The sequence below is a fragment of the Stegostoma tigrinum genome, chromosome 18 (assembly GCF_030684315.1).
Source record: "Stegostoma tigrinum isolate sSteTig4 chromosome 18, sSteTig4.hap1, whole genome shotgun sequence".
Classification (NCBI taxonomy): domain Eukaryota; kingdom Metazoa; phylum Chordata; class Chondrichthyes; order Orectolobiformes; family Stegostomatidae; genus Stegostoma; species Stegostoma tigrinum.
In genome coordinates, this window is record NC_081371.1 from 44,968,129 (window position 1) to 44,990,399 (window position 22,271).

The 22,271-nt window shown below is 39.1% G+C and overlaps 1 protein-coding gene across 3 annotated transcripts in view; it reads left to right on the top strand.

The window, feature by feature from the left end:
- The window catches only part of ptprb (protein tyrosine phosphatase receptor type b), a 114,610-nt gene that overhangs the window by 10,609 nt on the left and 81,730 nt on the right, over nt 1-22,271 (top strand). The window contains exons 3-4 of one of the 3 annotated variants that reach the window (XM_059652487.1): nt 422-502; nt 1,844-1,968. In XM_059652487.1, the coding sequence (XP_059508470.1) occupies nt 422-502; nt 1,844-1,968 (206 nt within the window). Of the gene's footprint in view, nt 1-421; nt 503-1,843; nt 1,969-21,543; nt 22,220-22,271 lie in introns of those variants that run through there. The other 2 variants (XM_048548990.2, XM_048548991.2) reach the window with 2 other exon arrangements.

Below are 22,271 nucleotides of genomic sequence, written 5' to 3' on the forward strand. Positions count from 1 at the left end.
ATTTAACAGGCTTCTTATGTTTCAGAATGGCAACAAAAGCTATACTCTGGTGCAGATTGGATTGTTAAAAAAGGGCTTGCTTTCATATAGTTAATATTCCTGCCAGCAGTAGAATAATGGCAGTGCTGCTGTTGAAATGTCTTTAGCACGTTCTATGCAATTCAGCATCAAACACAGCCTATTCAGTGTGACATTTATGCTTCTCGATGCAGCCATTTTCTAACTAAAATGCTATTTAGTGACAAATCAACCACAGAGATATATGTTACTGTAATACCATGCCAGATTTGCTGCTTCTTTTTACAATACTGTTAGAACACTATTTACATTAATTTGGACCTTATTTGGTATGTTAAATACGTTGGGAATGATTGTAAACTACCAAATTGAAGATTTTTGTTTTTCCTTACACACCACACAGTAGCTTTTCAAGCCAGTTCTTTAAAGGGGGATCCACCATCATTTCGAGCAAATAAAGTCAAGTGGGGCAGTGATATCACACGTAAGTTAATGAATGACAGCTTTTGTAGAAAATATTTAAATCACTTTTGAGCTTAAAAGACAATTGTTGCGTTAAATTTTTGGAAAATAAAAATGAAAATCATTTTCTATCCAAGGCATTCTACCTGATTTCAGGCAGATTAGCAGTTCTGGATAACTCATTTAAAAGTGAACACTGTGTGACTTTGGGGGAATTTTGGTGGAACACACTTTTAAAATGTGGTGGGTAGACTAACTGCATCATTTCCACTCTGATACAAATTGAAAATACTCGATTTTTCAGGCATTATGAGATACTTGACTGACTTCAGCAGGAATTCCACATGTTTAAGCAAATTATGGCCTTATTGTGTCAATAGCATCTAAATTCCAGAAGAAATCTGGGCTGGCCATGCCAGGAGCTTTCAATTAGGCCTGATATCCTAAGATATATTTTCTTTGCAGAGTCAGGAGGAGCAGGTATGCCTCTTGTATATCTTCCTCACCTCAGACTCTTAACCCTCACTCAAATTCATAGAATGTTTGTGGCTCCCACCCTTCTGCAACTTCCCATTGACCCTCATACTCATTTTGGTGACAAGGCAGTCAACAATGTGCTAACAATGAGCAGAAGTTGGAATTCCCACCTGTGCAATTGTTAGCATTCATAGAGGGCTTCCATTTGAATGGAAACAGTCACTCAGCCTGTCTCAGTGTGATAGAGTAGAGTATCATGAAAGGCCAATCATTTCAAGCAATGAGGGTGGCTCTTCAGAGCACTGTCATCTGGAAGGATTTTGAAATTAGAAGTAAAGTTAGAATTAGGTTTCATTGTCATATGTACGCAAGTGCAGGGATATAGAAGTACAGAGGAAAGTTTGCAATGCCACCATTCATGATGCCTTCTTAGGTGCAACATGCCTAGGTACAAAATCGTAGGTAAAAAGAAGAAAAATAAAGAAATAAGTTAAACGAACAACATTACAGTTCTTCTCAGTATAAAATATGAAATAAGAACTAACATTAGACATTCCAACTTACAACGCATCTTTAGCCATGTGCCTGTAGTTGCTCCACATTGGGCTTTCCCCGTGAGGGTTTGATCTCTCTCCCACACTGAGCTCAATCTTTCAACCCCTGGACCTCTGCATTTTCCTCTCAATGCTAACCGCCGTTCTCTCTCTTTAAGAAGACTGCACTGTCGCTAATAGATGATATGTATGGTTGCAGACTCTGGGATTTATTTTTCATATCTACATTGTACATCTGTGAATTTTAGCATTAATATGTCATAGAAATATATTTCTACAAAATACTATGTCACTTCAGATATGATTTCTAAATTTGATGACATATGGTCCAGTAGGAGTTACTGAACAACCAATTGAGCTGACCACAGAGAGTTCATCATTCTCACCGCCAAGCTCATCTTCAAGATCAGAAGATTCCTGTTCTACAATGACTTGTTTTTACAATCAAACTGAGAAGGTAAGAACTGTACAACTTCATAACATAAATCAATTGACAACAGCTTTGCAAATGGTAAAGCAATAAAATCGATACTGCTGTATAACAAAGCTTACATATTTGGTGTTCATGGCATTTTTTTTGAAATTAGGAATGGGGAATGTACTGTTGGTAAGGAGAAATCATTCCCATAAAGAAGATTAGCATTACACACTCAATATTCCATTACTAGTGGGAAAATATGATTTCATTGGAAAAATTATTTGAAACATTCATTGATCTTTACTTTAATAGCTATTCTTAATTCAGATGTTAATTGAACTGAGGTATAGCACTAATTATAATATCAGCATTACCTGACATGGTTGTACAAATTGATCCAGAATTAAAGAGTTACCTGGGGTAATTCCTATGACACTATTGTATGTACACACTGGATTTGTTTCTGTACTGTACTGGCAAATGTATATATTACACTGGTATTTATGAAAGGTAGGAAGACCATTGGATCATTTCTTGTATTCCTATTACCCCATATTGGGCTACCAACTAAACATAATTAAGACCGAGATAGAGATGAATTTCTTCTGTCAGTGTGCTGGGTGTCTTTGGCACTCCTTGCCTTGAGACCTGTGTGGGCAGAGTCTTTGTGTACATTAAAGGCTGAGATAGATTAATTCTGGATCAGTAGGGGAATGAAAGTTTATGGGGAAAATTCAGGAAAGTGGACTTGAGAAATGTCGGGTCAGCCAATTCTGTTGAATGGCAGCCAGGCTTGATGGGCTGAATGGGTGATTCCTGTTCCTGTTTCTTAAGGTCTATGGTCTTAACTGGTGGAAATCAATTATTTTGGGCCCCATTGTATTGCATGAGTCTGGAACATGTAAATGAGACACTGTTTTAAAGCAAGTGGAAAAGATAGATCAAAGGGCATTGTACAATTTTCTGCCTCATGAACATGCAAAATCCAATTCTAAACATGGAAAGTTGACTGCAAGGAGGTTTTCAATGGGTCTACAGGTAAGGTCTTTCTAAAAACTTTTTGTAACTATCTTCAAGGGTTTACTTGCTGATTTTTACGTTTTTATGAGTCCTAATGATATATGCAAATATTTTGCTCTGGGTTCCCTTTTTTAGTAGCAGAATGTTTACCAGTAATTTTTCAAGTTGTTATGATGAACAGAAAAGGAGGAATTGCTAAGGAAGGATAGGACAGTCATACTGTTGTGCGTATTCCTGTCAGCTCTTGCGCCCACAAAACCCTCATATCTGCAGAGAATGTTCATATACTCTAACATGCATAATGTGAGATATGTTCCTTCATCAGAGTACCACTAGATTACAGTGGCATGACAATGAGGCATGAATGTTCAAAGGTACTTTGAAAACATAGTGGTCATACTTGATTGGATTTATATTAAAGAAGATATATAATATAGTGCCCAGGAGACAACTTGGCCCATTTGCTCCAACACCACCTGCAGCATCTACAGAAAGCCCACCTGAAAACAATTGCGATACCTCGGCTTTCAATTTGCTTTTGTGTGTAAATAAAAGCATTCTATTAAGCACCCAAAGATCTATCACAAGTACATGACAAAATAAGAGCATTTCACGTTTTTACTGAAGTATTAAAAAACTGTTTTCTAGTAAAATCCTTTCAAAATTCTTCTTACTGAAAAGTTACTGATTCATCTAACAGCAAAAGACTCTAGACCAGTTTTGATAACTGAAAATAATGGTTAACATTTCATCTGAAAAAGAGGCATCTTTAATGACTGTTGAGAATTGTATGCAAAATACCAAATGTGACTAATTTGGATGTTCAATCTGGACTAATGTAGAGTAATAAAAGGCAAATTTATGCATGTGTAAAATTTTAATTATTATTGCCTATCCAGTTTCCAAATTAGTGTCACCAATGAGAAAAAAAAAATCAGATGTATTTACCACGGTCCGTGATTCTTCACATTCTTCAGAGATAAAAATCATTGATCAACAGAGGACCTGTTGTTGACAGAGTGTGTTCAGAAGCACTATTAAACATTGACTTTTTAGCAAATCTACTTTCATAGGATGAAAACATGCTGGTGACTTAAACAATTGCATAATCAAGTATTTATTCACAAGCAAGAATAATCAATTTCCTTCTTAAAATATTTGACGCTTTTATTCATTGATTCAAATTTCCCGGCTTATTGTATCAGTGTCCACTCCTTTTGGTCCATAATGCATTACCAAAAGACTGTAGGGATCACCAACTGTTTGGACAAAGTGTAGGATATTCAAGTTACCAGAAGCCAGCTAGAGGTAGTATTTGTGATTCAGAATTTAAGATTGTTTAATGGGAACCAGCACATCCGTATACATTATGGTAAACAATTAGACCACAAAAAGCTTCAGTATGCCTAGCAGTTTTCCGATAAATAAGCTCTATCTAATTGATGTTGGATGTGATTTCAAAGTAGGCTGACCCTGTGTAATGCAAAACCTCTCTAACTTGATAATATTTGTTTCTGAAGAGTGCAAAGAATTAAGGAATTTGAGAAATATATTTGAGTTACACAACTGTATTCATTCTCTTGAAGAATATCAAAGAGGAAAAGTTAAAAGATATTTCTTATCAGATTTCTAATTCTGCACACATTTTATAATCTAGATATAACCAATTGTCTCTCAACAATAGAAAGACCTTGTGTCCTTTTTATGGCTAATTACTTAGATGTTTACTTACAGCACTCACCAATGTCACAAAGTGTTTCTCATAGCGAAGTTACAGTGTTTGCAAAATACTGTAGAGTCTTACCGTTAAGATCTTCCATTCAAGAATTCAGTTAACAGTATAAAACTTTCCATGTATCACATCACACATTTTCATTTCAATGCTTGCTCATCCGTGAGATTTTTGAACCAAAAATGATGACTAAAGATATTGTACAAATGGAGAAGCACCCAATGCAAATTGTAAGCACTTAGACTCTGACATAATGATGATGTATTGTCTTTCTGAGATTGGAGTGTGACACTAAGTGTGTGAGGTGCCATGTTGTACTTAGGCCCATATCACTGTAATTTGTGATTTGTGCTTATAGCTGTGCTATATACAGCTGTAGTGGTGTATAATACAATGTAGTGCTGTACGTTTGCACTACTTACCCAGCAGAACATCTTTATGTTCAACAAAAATATTGCCTTTGCCAAATTTAAATGGGGTTTTATCTTCTACTGTCTTCTTTCAGTATCATAACTTTTTATTGTTGGAAGCTATCAAATTCACAACCATTATGAATGTTGGCTGTTCATAAACTTGCTGTTTGCAAGATTGTGCAAGAACACAGCCCCTACAAATGACACAGCTTTAATCTTCTATAAATGTGTGACTAGTTACATAATTTAAAATTTGGCATGCATTACATTGAGGAACCTATGAATGGTCCTCAAATATCCAATTATCAGTCAAATTCTAATAAAGAAATACATTGCGTCTAAAATATAAAACCTAATTTGAGAATATAGTCAAAATCCAAGCCTTGTCAGCTCTCAAAGTTCACATGAAGTCAACCTCGTACAACTGGGGTAGGAGACTTCATTTTGCATCATAACTGCATCACCACAAACATTGGAAATCTGTAGGAATCCTGAGTTCTTTTTAATAATTATCAAAAGATCATATCGCCCTTTAATTTTCATGGTGTGGAATGCTGTTATAAATGCAGTAGGAATTTTACGTATCTGTTTTACTGTGTTAAAAGCTATGAATACTGACATAATTTCACAACATCACAATTTGTTTGATTAAACTGCTGTAAAGTGCCTTGTAATGATTTCCATTAGTAAAGATTCTGCACAAATCCAAGTTATGCTGTTATTTTAACACATAGCTTTAGCTACAAGGAGTTTGGCTATCAGGTCAATAATTAGAAGTCATTGGTTTAAAATTATGGTGAAAAGAGCAAGGTCAGGGTTGAACTTTTTTCACTCATCGTTATCAGGATCTGAAATGCTTTGCCTAAAGAAGTGGTGGAAGCTGACTCCAATGATAATTTTAAAAGTGAATTGGGCAGGCACTTGAGGTTGAGTAAATTCCAGGGTTACTAATGAAAAAACACAGATGTGGGACAATGTACAACTGTTTTCTCAAAGAGTTGGCGCAAAAGACTGGATGACCTCCTTCTGGCACTGCATACTTCTAAAATTCATGTAGGACCAGCTGCATAATTTAGATCATCCCTTGAGTTTTTGAAATGCCTCTACTGAGTTCAGGAGTTTCGCAGAAATGTAGTCAGTGCCACACAGAATTGCAACTGTATGATAAAAGTTTAGGACAAGGAAACAGTATATCTGGAAAGTTATATTGTGAATATATAGGAGGGAATCATGGTTGCTAAGTAAATAGGAAAGCATCTGGGGATGTTTAGGACTGCATACACATTACCAGAGTGGAGGTGTTAACAGGCTTAAAGTGCATTAAAGTGCACAAATCCCTTGGGCTTGTAATCAAGTCCCTCCTCGGATGTTGCAGGAGGCTAGGGAAGAAATTGGAGACGCCTTACAGAGACTTTTGTTTCATCTTTAGCCACTGGTGAAGTTCCAGAAGACTGGAAGGTAACTAATGTTGTTCCATGGTTTTAGAAAAGTAGCAGAGATAGGCCAGGGAACTACAAGCCAGTGAGCCTGACATCAGTGGTCGGCAAGTTATTGGATAGGATACTGAGGGACAGGTTCAACCAAAATTTGGATAGTCAAAGTCTGATTAGGGATAGTCAGCATGGATTTGTGCACAGGAAGTCATGTCTGACAAATCTTCTGGAGTTTTTTGAAGAGGTAACCGAGGGGGTGGGTGAGGGTAGGGCAGTGGATGTTGTCTATATGGACTTTAGTAAGGCCTTTGACAAGATCCTGCATGGCATGCTAGTCATGAAAGTTAGGTCACTTGTGATCCGGGGAAGACTAGCTAATTGGATTCAAAATTGGCTTGGTAGTAGAAAGTAGAGGGCAATGGTTGAAGGCTGTTTCTCAGACTGGGGCCTGTGTCTAATGGTGGTCACAGGAGTCGGTGCTGGCACCTTCATTATTTGCTATTTACATAAATATTCTGGATGTGAATGTACAAGTCATGGTTAGTAAGTTTGTGGATGATACAAAATTAGGAGGTATCATTAATAAAAAAGAAGATTATCGTAAATCTCAGAGGGATCTTAATCAGATGGAGAAGTGGGCTGAAGATTGGTAAATGCAAATCAATGCTTCATCAGAGGGTGCACTGAGGATGTTACCAAGCACGGTAATGAAACATCTGCGGAACAACAAACCAGCTCAGTGAGCCAAACAGCCTCAGATACAGATAAATGTGAGGTATTGCACATTGGAAAGTCAAACCAAGGGTGGAACTCATACTGTAAAGGGTAAGGTCCTGAGGAGTGTTGAGGAACATAGGAACCTAGGAGTACAAGTACATAGTTCATTGAAAGCAGCATCACAGGTGGATAGGGTAATGAAGAAGGTGTTCAGCATGCCGGCCTTCATCGATCAAGGCATTGGGGAATAGGGGTTGGGACATTATGTTCCAGTTGCATAAGTCATTGGTGAAGCCGCACTTGGAGTATTGTGTACAGTTTGGTCAGCTAGTTATAGAAAAGACATAGTTCAACTGGAAAGTGCGCAAAGAAGATTTACGAGGATGTTGCCAGGGCTAATAGGCCTGAGTTATAGGAAGAGGTTGGCCAGGATAGAACTTTATTCCTTGGTAGGTAGGAGAATGACGGGTGACATAAATATGGTGTATGAAATAATAAGGGGCATAGATAGAATGAATGCATATGGTATTTTTCCCAAGGATGGGGGATTAAGAACTAGAGGGCACAGGCTTAAGGTGAGATGGGATAGATTTAAGAAGGACCTGAGGGGCAACTTCTTTACGCAGAGAGTTGTTAGTCCATGGAATGGGCTGCTGGAGAAAGTAGTTGAGTCAGGTACAATAGCAACATTTAAAAGGCATTTGGTTGGTACATGGATGAGAAGTGTTTAGAGGGATATGGACCAAATGTGAGCCATTGGCACTAGCTGAGAGGGCACCATGGTCAGCATGGACCAGTTTGGGCTGAAGGGTCTGTTTCCATGCTGTATTACTCTATGATTCTATGACTGTAAATCGTATCTGTACCATTACCTACACCAATGAATAGTTCGACCTCATGAATAATTTGTATTCCAGGCTATCAGGTTAGATACTGAATTGTTTTCAGGAATTTGGTTATCTTATTCTGAATACTTAACTTTGAAAAGAAAAGGCTTAGAATTATGGTGATTCGCACTTACTTATCTCGTTTGTATAAGTCGTGATTTTAGAGTTGACAGTCCATGGCAGACTGATGGAGAAAGTGAAGTCACATGGGGTCCAGGGTGTGCTAGCTAGATGGATAAAAAAACTGGGTGGGCAACAGGAGACAGAGGGGAGTAGTAGAAGGGAGTTTCTCAAATTGGAGACCTGTAACCAGTGGTGTTCCACAGGGATTTGTGCTGGGACCACTGTTGTTTGTGATATATGTAAATGATCTGGAGGAAGGCGTAGATGGTCTGATCAGCAATTTTTTTGATGACACTAAAATTGGTGGAGTAGCTGATAGTGAAGGGGACTGTCACAAATTACAGCAGAATATAGATAGACTGGAGAGTTGGGCAGATAAATGGCAGATGGAGTTCAATCCAGACAAATGCAAGGTGATGCATTTTGGAAGATCAAATTCAAGGGCGAACTATACAGTAAATAGAAAAGTCCTAGGGAAAATTGATGAACAGAGAGATCTGGGTGTTCAGGTCCATTGTTCCCTGAAGGTGACAACGCAGGTCAATAGGGTGGTCAAGAAGGCATATGGCATGCTTTCCTTCATTGGACGGGGTATTGAGTGCAAGAGTTGGCAGGACATGTTGCAGTTGTATAGGACTTTGGTTCTGCCACATTTGGAGTACTGTGTACAGTTCTGGTCGTCACATTACCAAAACGATGTGGGTGCGTTGGACAGGGTGCAGAGGAGGTTCACCAGGATGTTGCCTGGTATGGAGGGTGCTAGCTATGAAGAGACGTTGAATAGATTAGGATTATTTTCATTAGAAAGACGGAGATTAAGGGGGGACCTGATTGAGGTCTACAAAATCCTGAGGGGTATAGACAGGGTGGATAGCAAAAAGCTTTTTCCCAGAGTGGGGGACTCAATTACTGGGGGTCATGAGTTCAAAGTGAGAGGAGAAAAGTTTAAGGGAGATATGCGTGGAAAGTTCTTTACACAGAGGGTGGTGGGCACCTGGAACGTGTTGCCAGCGGAGATGGTAGACGCAGACACGTTAGCGTCTTTTAAGATATATTTGGACAGGTACATGGATGGGCAGGGAGCAAATGGACACAGACCGTTAGAAAATTGATGACAGGTTAGACAGAGGATCTTGATCAGCGCAGGCTTGGAGGGCCGAAGGTGCTGTAGGTTTCTTTGTTTCTTTGTTTCTTTGTTTGTTAAATAGGGAAGTTTTGAAAATTATTTATTTTCTTAATGGTCAGCATTTAAAGGCTAATTTTCTGAATTCACAGATCAGTTAGTAAGCCTTCAACTGAAGCTGAGAATGTATAATTGTTCATTTTCTGATTTCCCACAATGGAAAGCTAATACTGAGGGTGTTGTTGTGCAGTAGAAGTAGCCCTTCCTGTGGACTAGATAGACTTGATGTGTAGCATAACATCTTTGCAAAGTTTGATTAAAGCTACCCACAAAGCTAATGGTGTGGTTCCCTATCAGCATCACAAGCCTTAAAAATAAACCCTGAATGTTGCATCTGCATTATCTAACCGAGCAATCTGTCTTACAGTAAGAAAGTTGTCAGCACAGACTTTTCATTGCGTTATTAATACTCATTTTCCGCTTCACCAAGATTATGTCATTGTCAACTTTCATGTGAGCCATGATTTGATCCATCTCAGTCGTAATTATTGTCCACTTGTTCAGCCTTTGCTGTACTTTAACAACTTATTATTTTCTAATTCCACCTTGAAGAGATCACTAACAGGTATTAAAGAGCTTGGAGAAATCATGAAGTTAATTACAGACCATCCCATCTATTATAAAAAGATTGAAATTATAGGCTTGCTGTTAATATGTGAATAAAACAAAGAACTGTAGATGCTGGAGATCTGAAACAAAAATGGCAACTTCTGGCAAAACTCAGTAGGTCTGTCAGCATCTGTGGGGAGAGAAAACAGAGTCAGATTTCTGATGCAGAGTCACCAGACTTGAAAGATTAACTCTATTTTCTCTCCCCACAGATGCAGCCAGACCTGCTGAGTTTCACCAGCAACTTCTCTTTTTGTTAACATGTGATGCCGGATCATGTGCCTTTTGAATACGAACATTATCTTTTTTAAGAAGACCAATCTCAACTGTTCTAACAGAAGACCATGGTCCCTCCCTGTCTTTTATATATCTGTAAGATAAATCCAATTGTTTTCGCCCTCTTGCTGCCTGCTTGTCCTAAAAAAAATCTCTTAGGTAGTTGAATGGCTTCCAGTTTTTCCAGAATGATATTTTGTGCCAACCACAGAAAGACCTTTGTCAACAGACATCCATGATGGTCTTCTTTCCTTCTTATGGGTAAAACTGTCGGCTCAATTAATTACCTTGCCACAATGACGTGATGTTGGTTAGGGATTACATCTATTTCATAGATAATACATAAATCTCAAAGCTTCCGGTTCCTTATCTACATCCTAAAGCATAGTTTTGATTCTGGAAAAGGTTGAAAGTTGCGTAAATATCAGTGAACTTTAAATCCAAACTTTCCTGCACACGAATGCAACATTCAACTGATTAAACATCTGACTGTGCACAATACTGAAGTATTGATTATCAGCAGGATTATTGTGTTACTTATCCTAAAGCCTAAGCTAAAAATCTGAAGACATGAGTTTAAACCTTAACCAGTACCTGGGGAAATTGAATTTATTGAATAAGTAAATTGGAATGAAAAATTACTAACATCTGCAAAGGTAACCTTCGTGACCATACAACAGGATCATGGTAAAAACCTATCAAGTTCACTAATGTCCTTTAGAGAAGGTAAACCTGCTATCCTGACACAGTCAGGCCTACCTGTAACTCCAGACCCATAGCAATGTGATTGAATCTGAACTACTCAATGAATTGGTCTTGCCAGCAGTGTCTACCACCCATTGGTCCTAAGCAGATCAAAAACCACCATAATCTGTTTTAATCACAATAAATGATCAGTCATCCATAACTGACTTGTTTCTTTTTCACAGGTAAATGATAACTTGTAAATATAGGTGTAAGTGTTTCTGAATATTAATTTGAGTGCTTCTTTTTCCTGTGGCTGACTGAAAAATCAAGTATGACGAGTTGCAATAATGAGCAATTTACAATGCTCAAGCAACCAAGCAAGTGCTATCATTTTAGGGAAGTTGGGATAAAAGGCTCTTTTTCGGAATGACAACTGGTGACACGTGGTGTCCCGCAGGGTTCAGTGTTGGGGCTGTAGCTGTTCACTTCATATATTAATGATTTGGGTGAAGGGACTGGGGGCATTCTGGCAGAGTTTGCCGATGATACGAAGATAGGTGGACAGGCAGGTAGTGCTGAGGAGGTGGGGAGGCTGCAGAAGGATTTAGACAGTTTAGGAGAGTGGTCCAGGAAATGGCTGATGAAATTCAATGTGAGCAAATGCAAGGTCTTGCACTTTGGAAAAAAGGATACAGGCATGGACTATTTTCTAAATGGTGAGAAAATTCATAAAGCCAAAGTACCAAGGGATCTGGGAGTGCTAGTCCAGGATTCTCAAAAGTTTAACTTGCAGGTTGAGTCCGTGATTAAGAAAACGAATGTATTGTTGTCATTTATCTCAAAAGGGTTGGAATATAAAAGCAGCAATGTGCTTCTGAGACTTTCTAGTTAGGTCCCATTTCGAACACTGTGTCCAATTTTGGGCCCCACACCTCAGGAAGGACATACTGGCACTGGAGCGTGTCCAGCGGAGATTCACACAGATGATCCCTGGAATGGTACATTTAACATATGCTGAACAGTTGAGGATCCTGAGATTGTATTCATTAGAGTTTAGAAGGTTGAGTGGAGATCTAATAGAAACTTACAAGATAATGCATGGCTTAGAAAGGATGGATGCTGGGAAGTTGTTTCCGTTAGGCGGGGAGACTAGGAATCGTGGGCACAGCGTTAGAATTAGAGGGGGTAAATTTAGAATGGAAATGAGGAGACACTTCTTCAGCCAGAGAGTGGTGGACCTGTTGAATTCATTGTCACGGAGAGCAGTGGAGGCCGGGACGTTATATGTCTTCAAGGCAGAGATTGATAAATTCTTGATCTTGCAAGGAATTAAGGGCTACGGGGAGAGTGCAGTGAAGTGAAGTTGAAATGCCCATCAGCTATGATTAAATGGCGGAGTAGACTCGATGGGCCAAATGACCTTACTTCCACTCCTATGTCTTATGGTCTTACCGTTATTTTGCAACACATTTAAGAAGCTTGTTAGTGTGCAAACTGTGGCAGTAAAAACCACAAAGGCATATTCAAAATTGACCATCTGTACATGCCATAATAATAGATACAGTAGAGTTTTGAAGAGATTCTTAGCGGTATCAAAGGCATCTGCTAAGCAGACATACTGTACACCACCAAATGATAGACAATGTAAGTACAGTGACCACAACATTGCAGACATGGAAAGAAATGAACAAGCATCCTATAACCTCAATAAAGAATATTAATAAGTGTGACCATTGTACTAACATCACAATGATAGTTATACATTACAATACAGCACAGAACAGGCCCTTCGACCACGAAGCCTGCGCCAATTTTTAATCCTTATTTAGACCTGCTAATTGCTGTATAATGTTTCTATCCCTCTGTTTGCTCCCGCTCATGTGTCATCAAGATACACCTTAAATGTTGCTGACATGCCTTCTTCTATCACCTCCACTGTCAATGAGTTCCAGGCACCCACCACCCTCTGAGGGAAAAAATACTCTCCGCACTTCTCCCCTAAACTTCCCCACTCTCACCTTGAACAAGTTGTTTCCATTCTATCTCCATAATCTCACCACAAGAGTAATGGAGAACACATTTGTATGCATTCGTGGGATTTCCATCACAATTCTGACAAACTTATATGTACAAGTGTAAGGAAATGCTGATCAAGGGTATGTATGATTAGACAAATGAAGGACTTGTCTCTGCTCTTTCCAGCTTTAGCTATGTTGTATTTAACAACACCTTTCAAGGTTACACAATGCCTCAAAGTAAAATACAGACAACCTTTGAAATGCAATCACTGAATAATGAAACAGCAGTTAATTTGCAATAAGTAGCTAGAGGTAGCTCTCTGATATGTGGTTACCAGTAAGATATATTTCCACTCTATAAATTGCTATATTTGATGAATTCTATTGTTTAGAAAGTAGTTGTATTGGGATTGTCTCCCAGCAAACTGTTGATTGTGTTGTGATGTCTTTGGAGTGCTTACTGCCAATGAAGGATTCTGATCAGCTTTAGCATGTTATGGCCTCATTTACAATGATGTTTGCAGGTCCTTCTCTGCTGCCCACAGTTCACCCTGAGTTCTGAATAATGCTTACACAAGCTCATGATTTATTTAGTGATCACAGCTGAATGATCTTGGAGCTGGCACGAGCATTGGGAACAGATACTTGGTACTATGTGTAACCAAGTAACCAAGGTAATGTGTAACCAAGTGATGGATGCCAATAATTCAGATCGCTCTGAGATCACAGAGGCCGTGGTCAGTGCATTGAGGCTGGGGAAGAGATGTCACCAACAGAAGTAGTGTTCCATCTGAATCCATTGTAGTTAATCTTACTACAGTACAAGTCCTTACAATCATGAAAGATGTGGGCACCAGCAACTGGAATTTTGTAAAAACTTAAAACACAGCAGAGGAAACCAGATAGACAAGGGAAATGAACACTTGTTCACAAAACAAGTAGTCTAATGGTTTATCCATATGATTGTATCCTTCCATGAAATTCTGTCACATTGTGAAAAATGGAAGACAAAACAAGGGTTTGTGGATATACAAACTGCCCGTAATTTATATAATGAATTCTGTTAGCCAATATTAACCAAAAACCTGTGAACTCAATTGGTTCCGGTCTCATTACTTTTCATTGTTGCACACAGATACAGCCTCTTATGCTGCTTTGTCACACACTGAGTCACTGGAATCGAAACATCACCTCTGCTTTCTGTCCACAGATGCTGCCAGATATGCTGAGTTTTTGTTTTTGATTTCCAGCATTCACATTTCATAGGTTTTTATTGTCACACCATTGCTTCTTTTTTATGCATATGGATCTCAATTTATGGAACATTAATCAAACTTCAATGCTTTTGCTCACCTCTGTAGGAGTGTGCAGCAGCGTCCCTTGTAACATTCCAAAGATCTGAATTATCGCCCGAGTATAATTAATATTTTCTCTAAGATGAGCTTGATTAGATTTGTTTGTAATGCAAATTTTAATGATAGCTTTAGTGTTACCTCACATTTCCCAGGAATGATCTCTTCAATCTACCATCTTCCAAAGATAGTAGAAGATTGACTGACTAATCAAGTATAAAGATGCATAGTACTCTTCTCTCCAAAGGAGACTACTGTTTACCTGTAAATTTTGCCTTAACAGAATAAACAATTTGCATTTTCAGGAATCAATACTTTTTATCTTTATATAGACCATCAGAATAATGGCGAATTCTCAATTGGCAACATTGGCAAAGTCCACAATGCTTCTAATCGTGACAATTTATCACTTTGACAATTGTTTCTGATAAGAGTCTCTTGCTGAATTCAATGCCCATTAATGTGCATAAAAAATAAATTTTAGTTACCCATTTATTCATCATCGGTTAACTATATTAATGTTCCCTGCACTTTTAGAATCATCTAGTCAAAAAATTATTTACGCCTGTTCCATTTATTGCGATAACTAAAACAATACATATTATAGAATACATCTTCAGCCACTCCGATATCAGACAGCAAGCATCCCAACTTACTTCTTCATACCATGCTCCTCTGTTATTCTCAGATTGGTAAAATTTCTGCCTGGAAAGGGTGATGAGGCAATTCTCTCATTTTAGGCTATACTGTATCATTTGCCCCAGCACCTACAGACAGCCTCCTCCTGCTTCTGCTCCTGTTACTTTTACTCTTGCTCTGCATTCAGCTCTTACAGAAACCATAATATACCAGTAACATTAATTTTCATGTTAATGATTCTCAAAATATAGTAAATATCCTAGAATGTCACTTTTGACCTGAGAGTATGACATGTTGCAGGTATTTTTCACCAGTAGGAGCAACGTCAACTCCAGTAACTATAACCATGAACACTGTAATTGCTGTGTAACACCGCATGAAGCTAATTGCCGTTTAACAGTTTTTGTAATGTTCTTCCCCAGAATTTTCTAACTTTTGAAATCACCTGTGGGGAGGTGATGGCCTGTGATATTATCGCTGGATTGTTAATCCAGACACCCAGGTAATGTTCTGGTATCCTGTGTTCAAATCCCACCATGGCAGATGGTGGAATTTGAATGCAATAAACATCTGGAATTAAGAATCTAGTGACGGCCACAAAACCACTGTAGCTTGTTGGAAAAAAACATCTGGTTCACTAATGTCCTTTAGGGAAGAAAACTGCCAACCTTACCTGATCAGACCCACAGCATTATGGTTCACTCTAAACTGCCCTCTGGGATAGGCAATAAATGCTGGCCCAGCCAGTGTGCCCACATCCTTTGAATGAATAAAAATAACCTGAACAGTAAAGATTTTGGAGGAAAATAACATATACAGTACACTGAAATGAATTCTGTTTTAAAACTCTATCCTTGATTTATGCAATTATTAACAATTATTCTATTGTAAATCCAATTGCACAGAGGCGAACACACAAATGCTCTGATGTGTTGTCCTTTTTAGTTTTGCAGCATGTATCAATATTGAAGGATTTCTTTCAGCTAATTTGGCACATTCGAATAAAATATGTTCCAATGTGCTATACCTGTATAACCCCATAAATGGTGTGCTTTAGATTATGTATTCAAATTGTGCAAAATGAAAAAAGAAACATTCTGACATTAAGTATGCTGACTGTCTTTACTGGCTTGATGTGAATTAAATATCTTTCGACAGCAATAAAATTGAGCTCAACAGCTAATAACCAATGTCAGACTACTTTAAATACATTTATACAGTTATACTATTTTCAGTTCAGATCACTGGTAATATTCATGTTAAAATGTTTCAAGTTCTTATTGCTGTTCTTGTTCTTATTGCTTTCAGTAAAAGAAAAATATGTGCTAATAACCTAGTGCAAATATTTATCTGACATATGATAAACAATATTAGGAACTATTCCAATTTGGAAGCACTTAAATGAATGCCAGTTGACAAGTAAATTAAAGCAATAAATATAAATAGCTTTTTTAAAGGTTAGTTGAAAGGAAACATTGACAGACATTGTTCAATATATTTTACATCCTAAACATTTCCATGCTGAATTAAAAAGCCTTGTAAATGGAATAATGTAATTCTATGAGTGATCCAAAAATGCCAAACATATTTCTGAACGATGTCAAAATAAAAAAAGAAGTTACTCAGTCCAAACCAACCAGGATGTTGTCTCAATTCGGAGAGGATGAGCTGATAAGGAATGCACTCCTGTCCCAAAAGTTATGTTGTAGGCAAATACAGAAACCAGTTTATAAGCAATAAGGTTCCACAAACAACAAATGAAAACAATGGTAAAGTAATATGTTTTTGGTATCAGTAAAGGGAGGCATGTTGGCCAGGATATTGCAAGAACTCAGTGTTCCTCTTCAAGTAAAGCTGTGGAATCTCTTCTATCTTTCTAATTGGGCAAGTAAGACTTATTACCTTTAAAATCTCTTCTGAAGATTGCTGCATCTAACAAGGCAGAACTCAATCAACAGCTCGGTAAAGTGCTCCAACATTTGGAGTCGTGTGTGACTTCCCAAATCAGGTTGTGTAGGTGCTGGTGTGGGACTGAGGTGGACAAGGTCAGAAGTCACATGACACCAGGTTATAGTCGAACATGTTTATTAGAAATCACAAGCTTCTAGAGTATTGCACCTTCATCAGGTGATGAAAGAGTAGTGATTCAAAAGCTTGTGATTTCAAATAAACCTGTTTGACTATAAGCTGGTGTTGTGTGACCTCTGGCCTTTCCCCAAATTAGAGAAAAGAGTTCAATCAACTGAGCTAAACAGAGCAAAGGAACAAATACTGGCCTTGCCGGCTATGTCCATACTTCATCAAATAAGAAATAAGGGTTATATGTCCATGACCTCATTGTGTGACTAATTTTCACATTGATTATTTAATACGTCAAAAGTGTATTAAATAATCAATGTGAAAATTAGTCACAAAATGAAATTATGGACATATAACCCTTATTTCTTATTTGATGAAGTATGGACCTTACTGGAAAGGCCAGTATTTGTTCCTTAGCTCTATTTTCTTTCAACTGATTAGCTTGCTAGCCATTCCAAATGATAGATAAGAGTCAACGACATTGCTGTGGTTCTGGAGTCACATGTGGGCTTGACCAGGTAAAGATGGCAGATTTTCTTGGCAAAAGAGCATTAATAAACCGAATGGGTTTAACAAACAATCAACAATAGCTTTATAGTCACTGTTACTGAGTCTAGCTATATATTGCAGCTTTACTAAACGAACCAGCATTCCATTAGTTGCACAAAGGGGCTTGATCCCACACCCCCCACGTATTGGCCTGGACTGCTGTACTACTAACCCATTGACAATAGAACAATGCAATCATCTCTCCTTTTATTCATGCTGCTGTTCCAAAAAGGATACAAATTTGAAATCTGGCTTTCAGAAGTTTATATTTGGATAAATTGATGGATGTTTCAGAGGGCTGACATGTGTGTTTGACTAAATGGATTGCTTTGGAGCTAAATTCTATGATTCTCAGGAAGCGAAAAGGTTTTGGACATTTAGACTTGTGGTGCTTTCCATTTCACTGCATCTTTCCCATTTAATGAAGTGGCGATAGGAGCAGAAAACTAGAGACTTAAAATAACCACACAAGACGTGCATTTTATTTCATCACTATAACTTTCACTTGAAAAGAACTTTGCAAAACTTTTTTAGTTTTATAAGTACTGGTTATAACCACTAATTTATGCCTTTTTAAGGATTGTAAACTTGTAATTCATAGCTGGAAATGTATTTCTTCCTCTTCAAAATTTGGGTGCGACTGGCAAGGCTGATGCATTTTTACCCGTACTTAGTGCATTGAAAGGTTGATGGTAAACCTTATACTTCAATAACTCTATGGTTTTCTGGTTGAGGTCAGAGGGCAGTTAACTGTCAATGGTGGTGGTGGGAGATAGGTAAATACCCTTCTGTAAAGCGTGTTACTGAACCAGTTGGACCAGTAGGGTCTTGTAATAATGTGACTTCAAAGCAATTTTAATACCATCCTTTTCCTCCCCCAGATGATTAAAAATGTTTTGAGGTTAACAGAATAGACCTTCAATTTATTATCTGTGGATTATTAGATCTGGCCTTGGGTTTATTAGTTCAGGAATACAAGAACTATCATGAGGCTATTTATTTAGATTAATTAATCTTGTTTACTGTTTAGTATAACATACAGGAGAACAAATGTTCTTACTACAGCAACCTACCAATATATCTGATCACTCACAATTACTAATTTGAAAGCAAATTTTCAAAATATCTGCTTTAAACTAATGTGAAATGATCTGTGATGAAAAAGACAAAACAGAATACAGTGACATCTATAATTGCACCTAAAGTGCTTGAGGAACTAAAAATGAAGGCATCCGACAGATGTAAGAAAACATAAAAATATAACTGAACTAGATTGTAAAAGGGTTTAAAACAGATTGCACTTCTATTGTGGGTGATATGTTAAGATGGATCACAATCTAAAACTGGAATGAGTTGCACTCATATTATGGCACCTTCTGGGATGGTTTGAAGCAAAGACAGAAAACGTTGCAGAAACTCTGCAGGCCTGGCAACATCTGTAGAGAGGTAGCAGAGTCAATTTTTCGGGTCCAGTGACCCTTCATCAGAACTGGTCACAGGACCTCAATCATTGACTCTGCTTTCTCTCTACAGATACTGCCAGATTCACTGAGATTCTTCAGCAATTTTTGCTTTTGTTTCAGATTTCCAGCATCCTCAGTTTTGTTTCCTCCACGAGACGATTTGTAACAGGCTGTTTACTTGGGCATTGTAAATGGATGGCATCATTTGACTGAAATGCGCTGTCCCATGGACAGTAGAGAGAGAAGGATGTCAAGATGGTGGATATGGTTGTGCTGCCATATGATTAGGAACGAAGTGGAAATGACACATAATTGGCGTAAATACAGCCCGATTAAAACCTATGTGACAGAAACACGCAAAATTCCAATGAGCATTTCCTGTTAATGATGTGAGTTGGAGAATTTGCAGAGCTTTGGCAAGAAAGCAGTGCAATTCAATGAATAGAGATAGTAGGAACTGCAGATGCTGGAGAATCTGAGATAACAAGGTGTAGAGCTGGATGAACACAGCAGGCCAAACAGCATCAGAGGAGCAGAAAGGCTGACGTTTCAGGCCTAGACCCTTCTTCAGAAAATGTCCAGAAGGGTCTAGGCCCGAAACGTAAGCCTTCCTGCTCCACTGATGCTGCTTGGCCTGCTATGTTCATCCGAGTCAATGAATAGCTATTTCAAGGAGCGGGTATGATGGGCCAAATAGCTTCCTTCTCTTTTGTCAGAATTTGGCACTTATTGAGCAAGTTGCGTTCCTGGTGTTACATCCCTGAGGTGCAGAACTAAACGATCTCTTGCAGATGGGTTTCAAAGTAACTGGCAGTGATTATGTTGTAGTTTAAACACAGATCAGATTCAGAAGAAATTACCACTCCTTGGTCTCTGTTGGTGCTCAGCTGTGGCACGAACGAGTTCCTGGAGTAAAAGCCTGTGACTCAACCTTCAGCCAAACGTTCTAAGGTAATCGAATAAAATCGACTACTGGGTGGGTTTCAATGCATTTCTCACTCCACGGTTAACCTACTGACCTGCACTAACAAGGGGGACTCTTAAAATATAAAACTGATTTATTCACATCGATCTTCGAACTCGGGGGGGTGGGGGAATGGGGGTGAATCAAAATGAAGACGAGGATGGCTGTTTGTAACAAGGTGAAGTTCAGAACAAGAGGGTACAGCGTCCAGCTTTGTTTTGTGTGAGGCTAACAGGGCTAAGAGAAAAGGTGCGCCACATGACCTTATTGTTTGCCTTTGGCCGTCTGGTTTGGAGTTGTAAATAACTCGGCGGGTTATGTGCAAGTTCAGATTCTTGCGAGACAAAAAGTTCTGCAAAGCCCTTTCCTCCTGATAAAGGCTCGAATCAAAGTTAGAAAAATGACAGGAAACCCTGGGTAAGTGTATGGGCGAAGCCGCGCTAACTATTAAAGAACATCCTGGCCCTCCCAGTGCCTGACATCCGCACTTTCCTCTCCTAGAACAGCGCCAAAGTCGCCGCTCTATTGTTCGCTGCCTTCTGTGAGTAAGTGACTGATGGAGAATAACTAAACAGTTTACTTTTATCAAACTAAACACAACCGAGCAATTCGGGGGGTGGCGGTAGACGTGAATGTCAATATGAAGCTGCGCTTTGCTGCAGTCCTGCGATGTAAGTTCTCATATCTGTTAGCATTAAAAAAGTGACCCTTTCACTTGCGGTTGTTAATACCAATTGCAGAGAATATTGCAAACCCTGCATTTTTAGAACATATACAACCAAGTACAGCCAGCATTTGAAAACTGGCTAATACTGACAACGGAAAACAAAACGAGACAATATCAGCACGTCCAGGAAGTGAGAAAACAGTACTGAAGATTCAGTAGGGACAAGGGAAAAGATTGGTGATTTATTAAAACGTAAGCAAATTGTTGTAAATAAGGGAGAAGGGGGGAGCAAAGGATGGGAAATTGGTTCAGAAAACCGAAGGACACAGAGGGAGAACCTAGGAGTTAAGAACTAGAATAAAGGCACGAAGTGCACTTTCAGGGGTCTGTTATCCTCAGTGTTTTTACGAACTAGGGAGGTGTGGGGATGGGGGAGAGGGTGAAAATGACAGCCAGAGGAGAGATGCAAGTGATTGTAAGGGCAGTGAAACGTCCAAGAGATTGAGAACCGGGGGTCTGGGGCGGAGATGGAGATACGAGTGAATCCTGGGCAGAGGAAGCGGCTAATGAAAACCAAAGATAAACAGGGGAGGAGAAAGTGCGGAGTCAGAATGGTGGGTCGAGCAAGTGTAGAAAGTTTGACAGGGAGGCGGGGAGCGGGAGGGGAGGCGACATGTCTGAGGGACATAAAGAAAGTAAACAGATAGCCCAAAAAAAATGAGTAGGTCTGAGCGAGGAATTTGGGAGGGTCAGTGGAGTCAGGAGGAGGGTGTTAGGGGAGGGGGCGCGTCGGTGGAGGGAAAGTTTGCGGGCTGCCCCTTGCAACTTGGAAACTCCAAGAGAAGATGCCGGGAGGATTTATAATTTTCAGAGTGAGGCCTTAGGGACTCTGAGATTTAAGTCCCAAGTCTGGATTAATACTTTGGAAAGAGCTGAGGAAATTCACTCTTGATTGAGGAAGTCAATGGAAACGGTTCAGTTGAGTGACTGGGTCAGGATGGCAGCGTGGGAACTGCAGGTCACAAATCACACCGTCTCCCTGAACGCTGGGAACCAACTCCAGCCCCACGCCACAGATTCCACCCGATCCCACAGCTATCCGCACCATTCCAGCGGAGTGTTCGATTAGACCCATCGCAAGAGAGAAACAGAGACAATTGCAATCAAGGAAACCTCAGGAATACTTTGGGAGGGCATCGAGGAGTTTCTTTTCTCTCTCTCTCTGCAGTCAACAGGTGTCTCCCTCTCTCTCTCTCTCTCTCTCTCTCCAACACATAACCTCCTCACGAATTTGGATTGTCTGTAAGTGCTGGTTTGAAAAATCACTGGTCGCTTGGAGGGCTATAGAGATTGTCGCTCACGGATCTGTACAGAGTTGATCTAAAACACCTAACAGCGAGGAGAAGAAGACTCACAAACGCAATGCTGGGATATGAAACAGGGTTCATATTGTTATGGATGGCATTCTGTCTGGTCAAGGTGAGTTCTGGTGAAGCTACCTGTCAAACCCTATTTAATATTCAGGTGATCT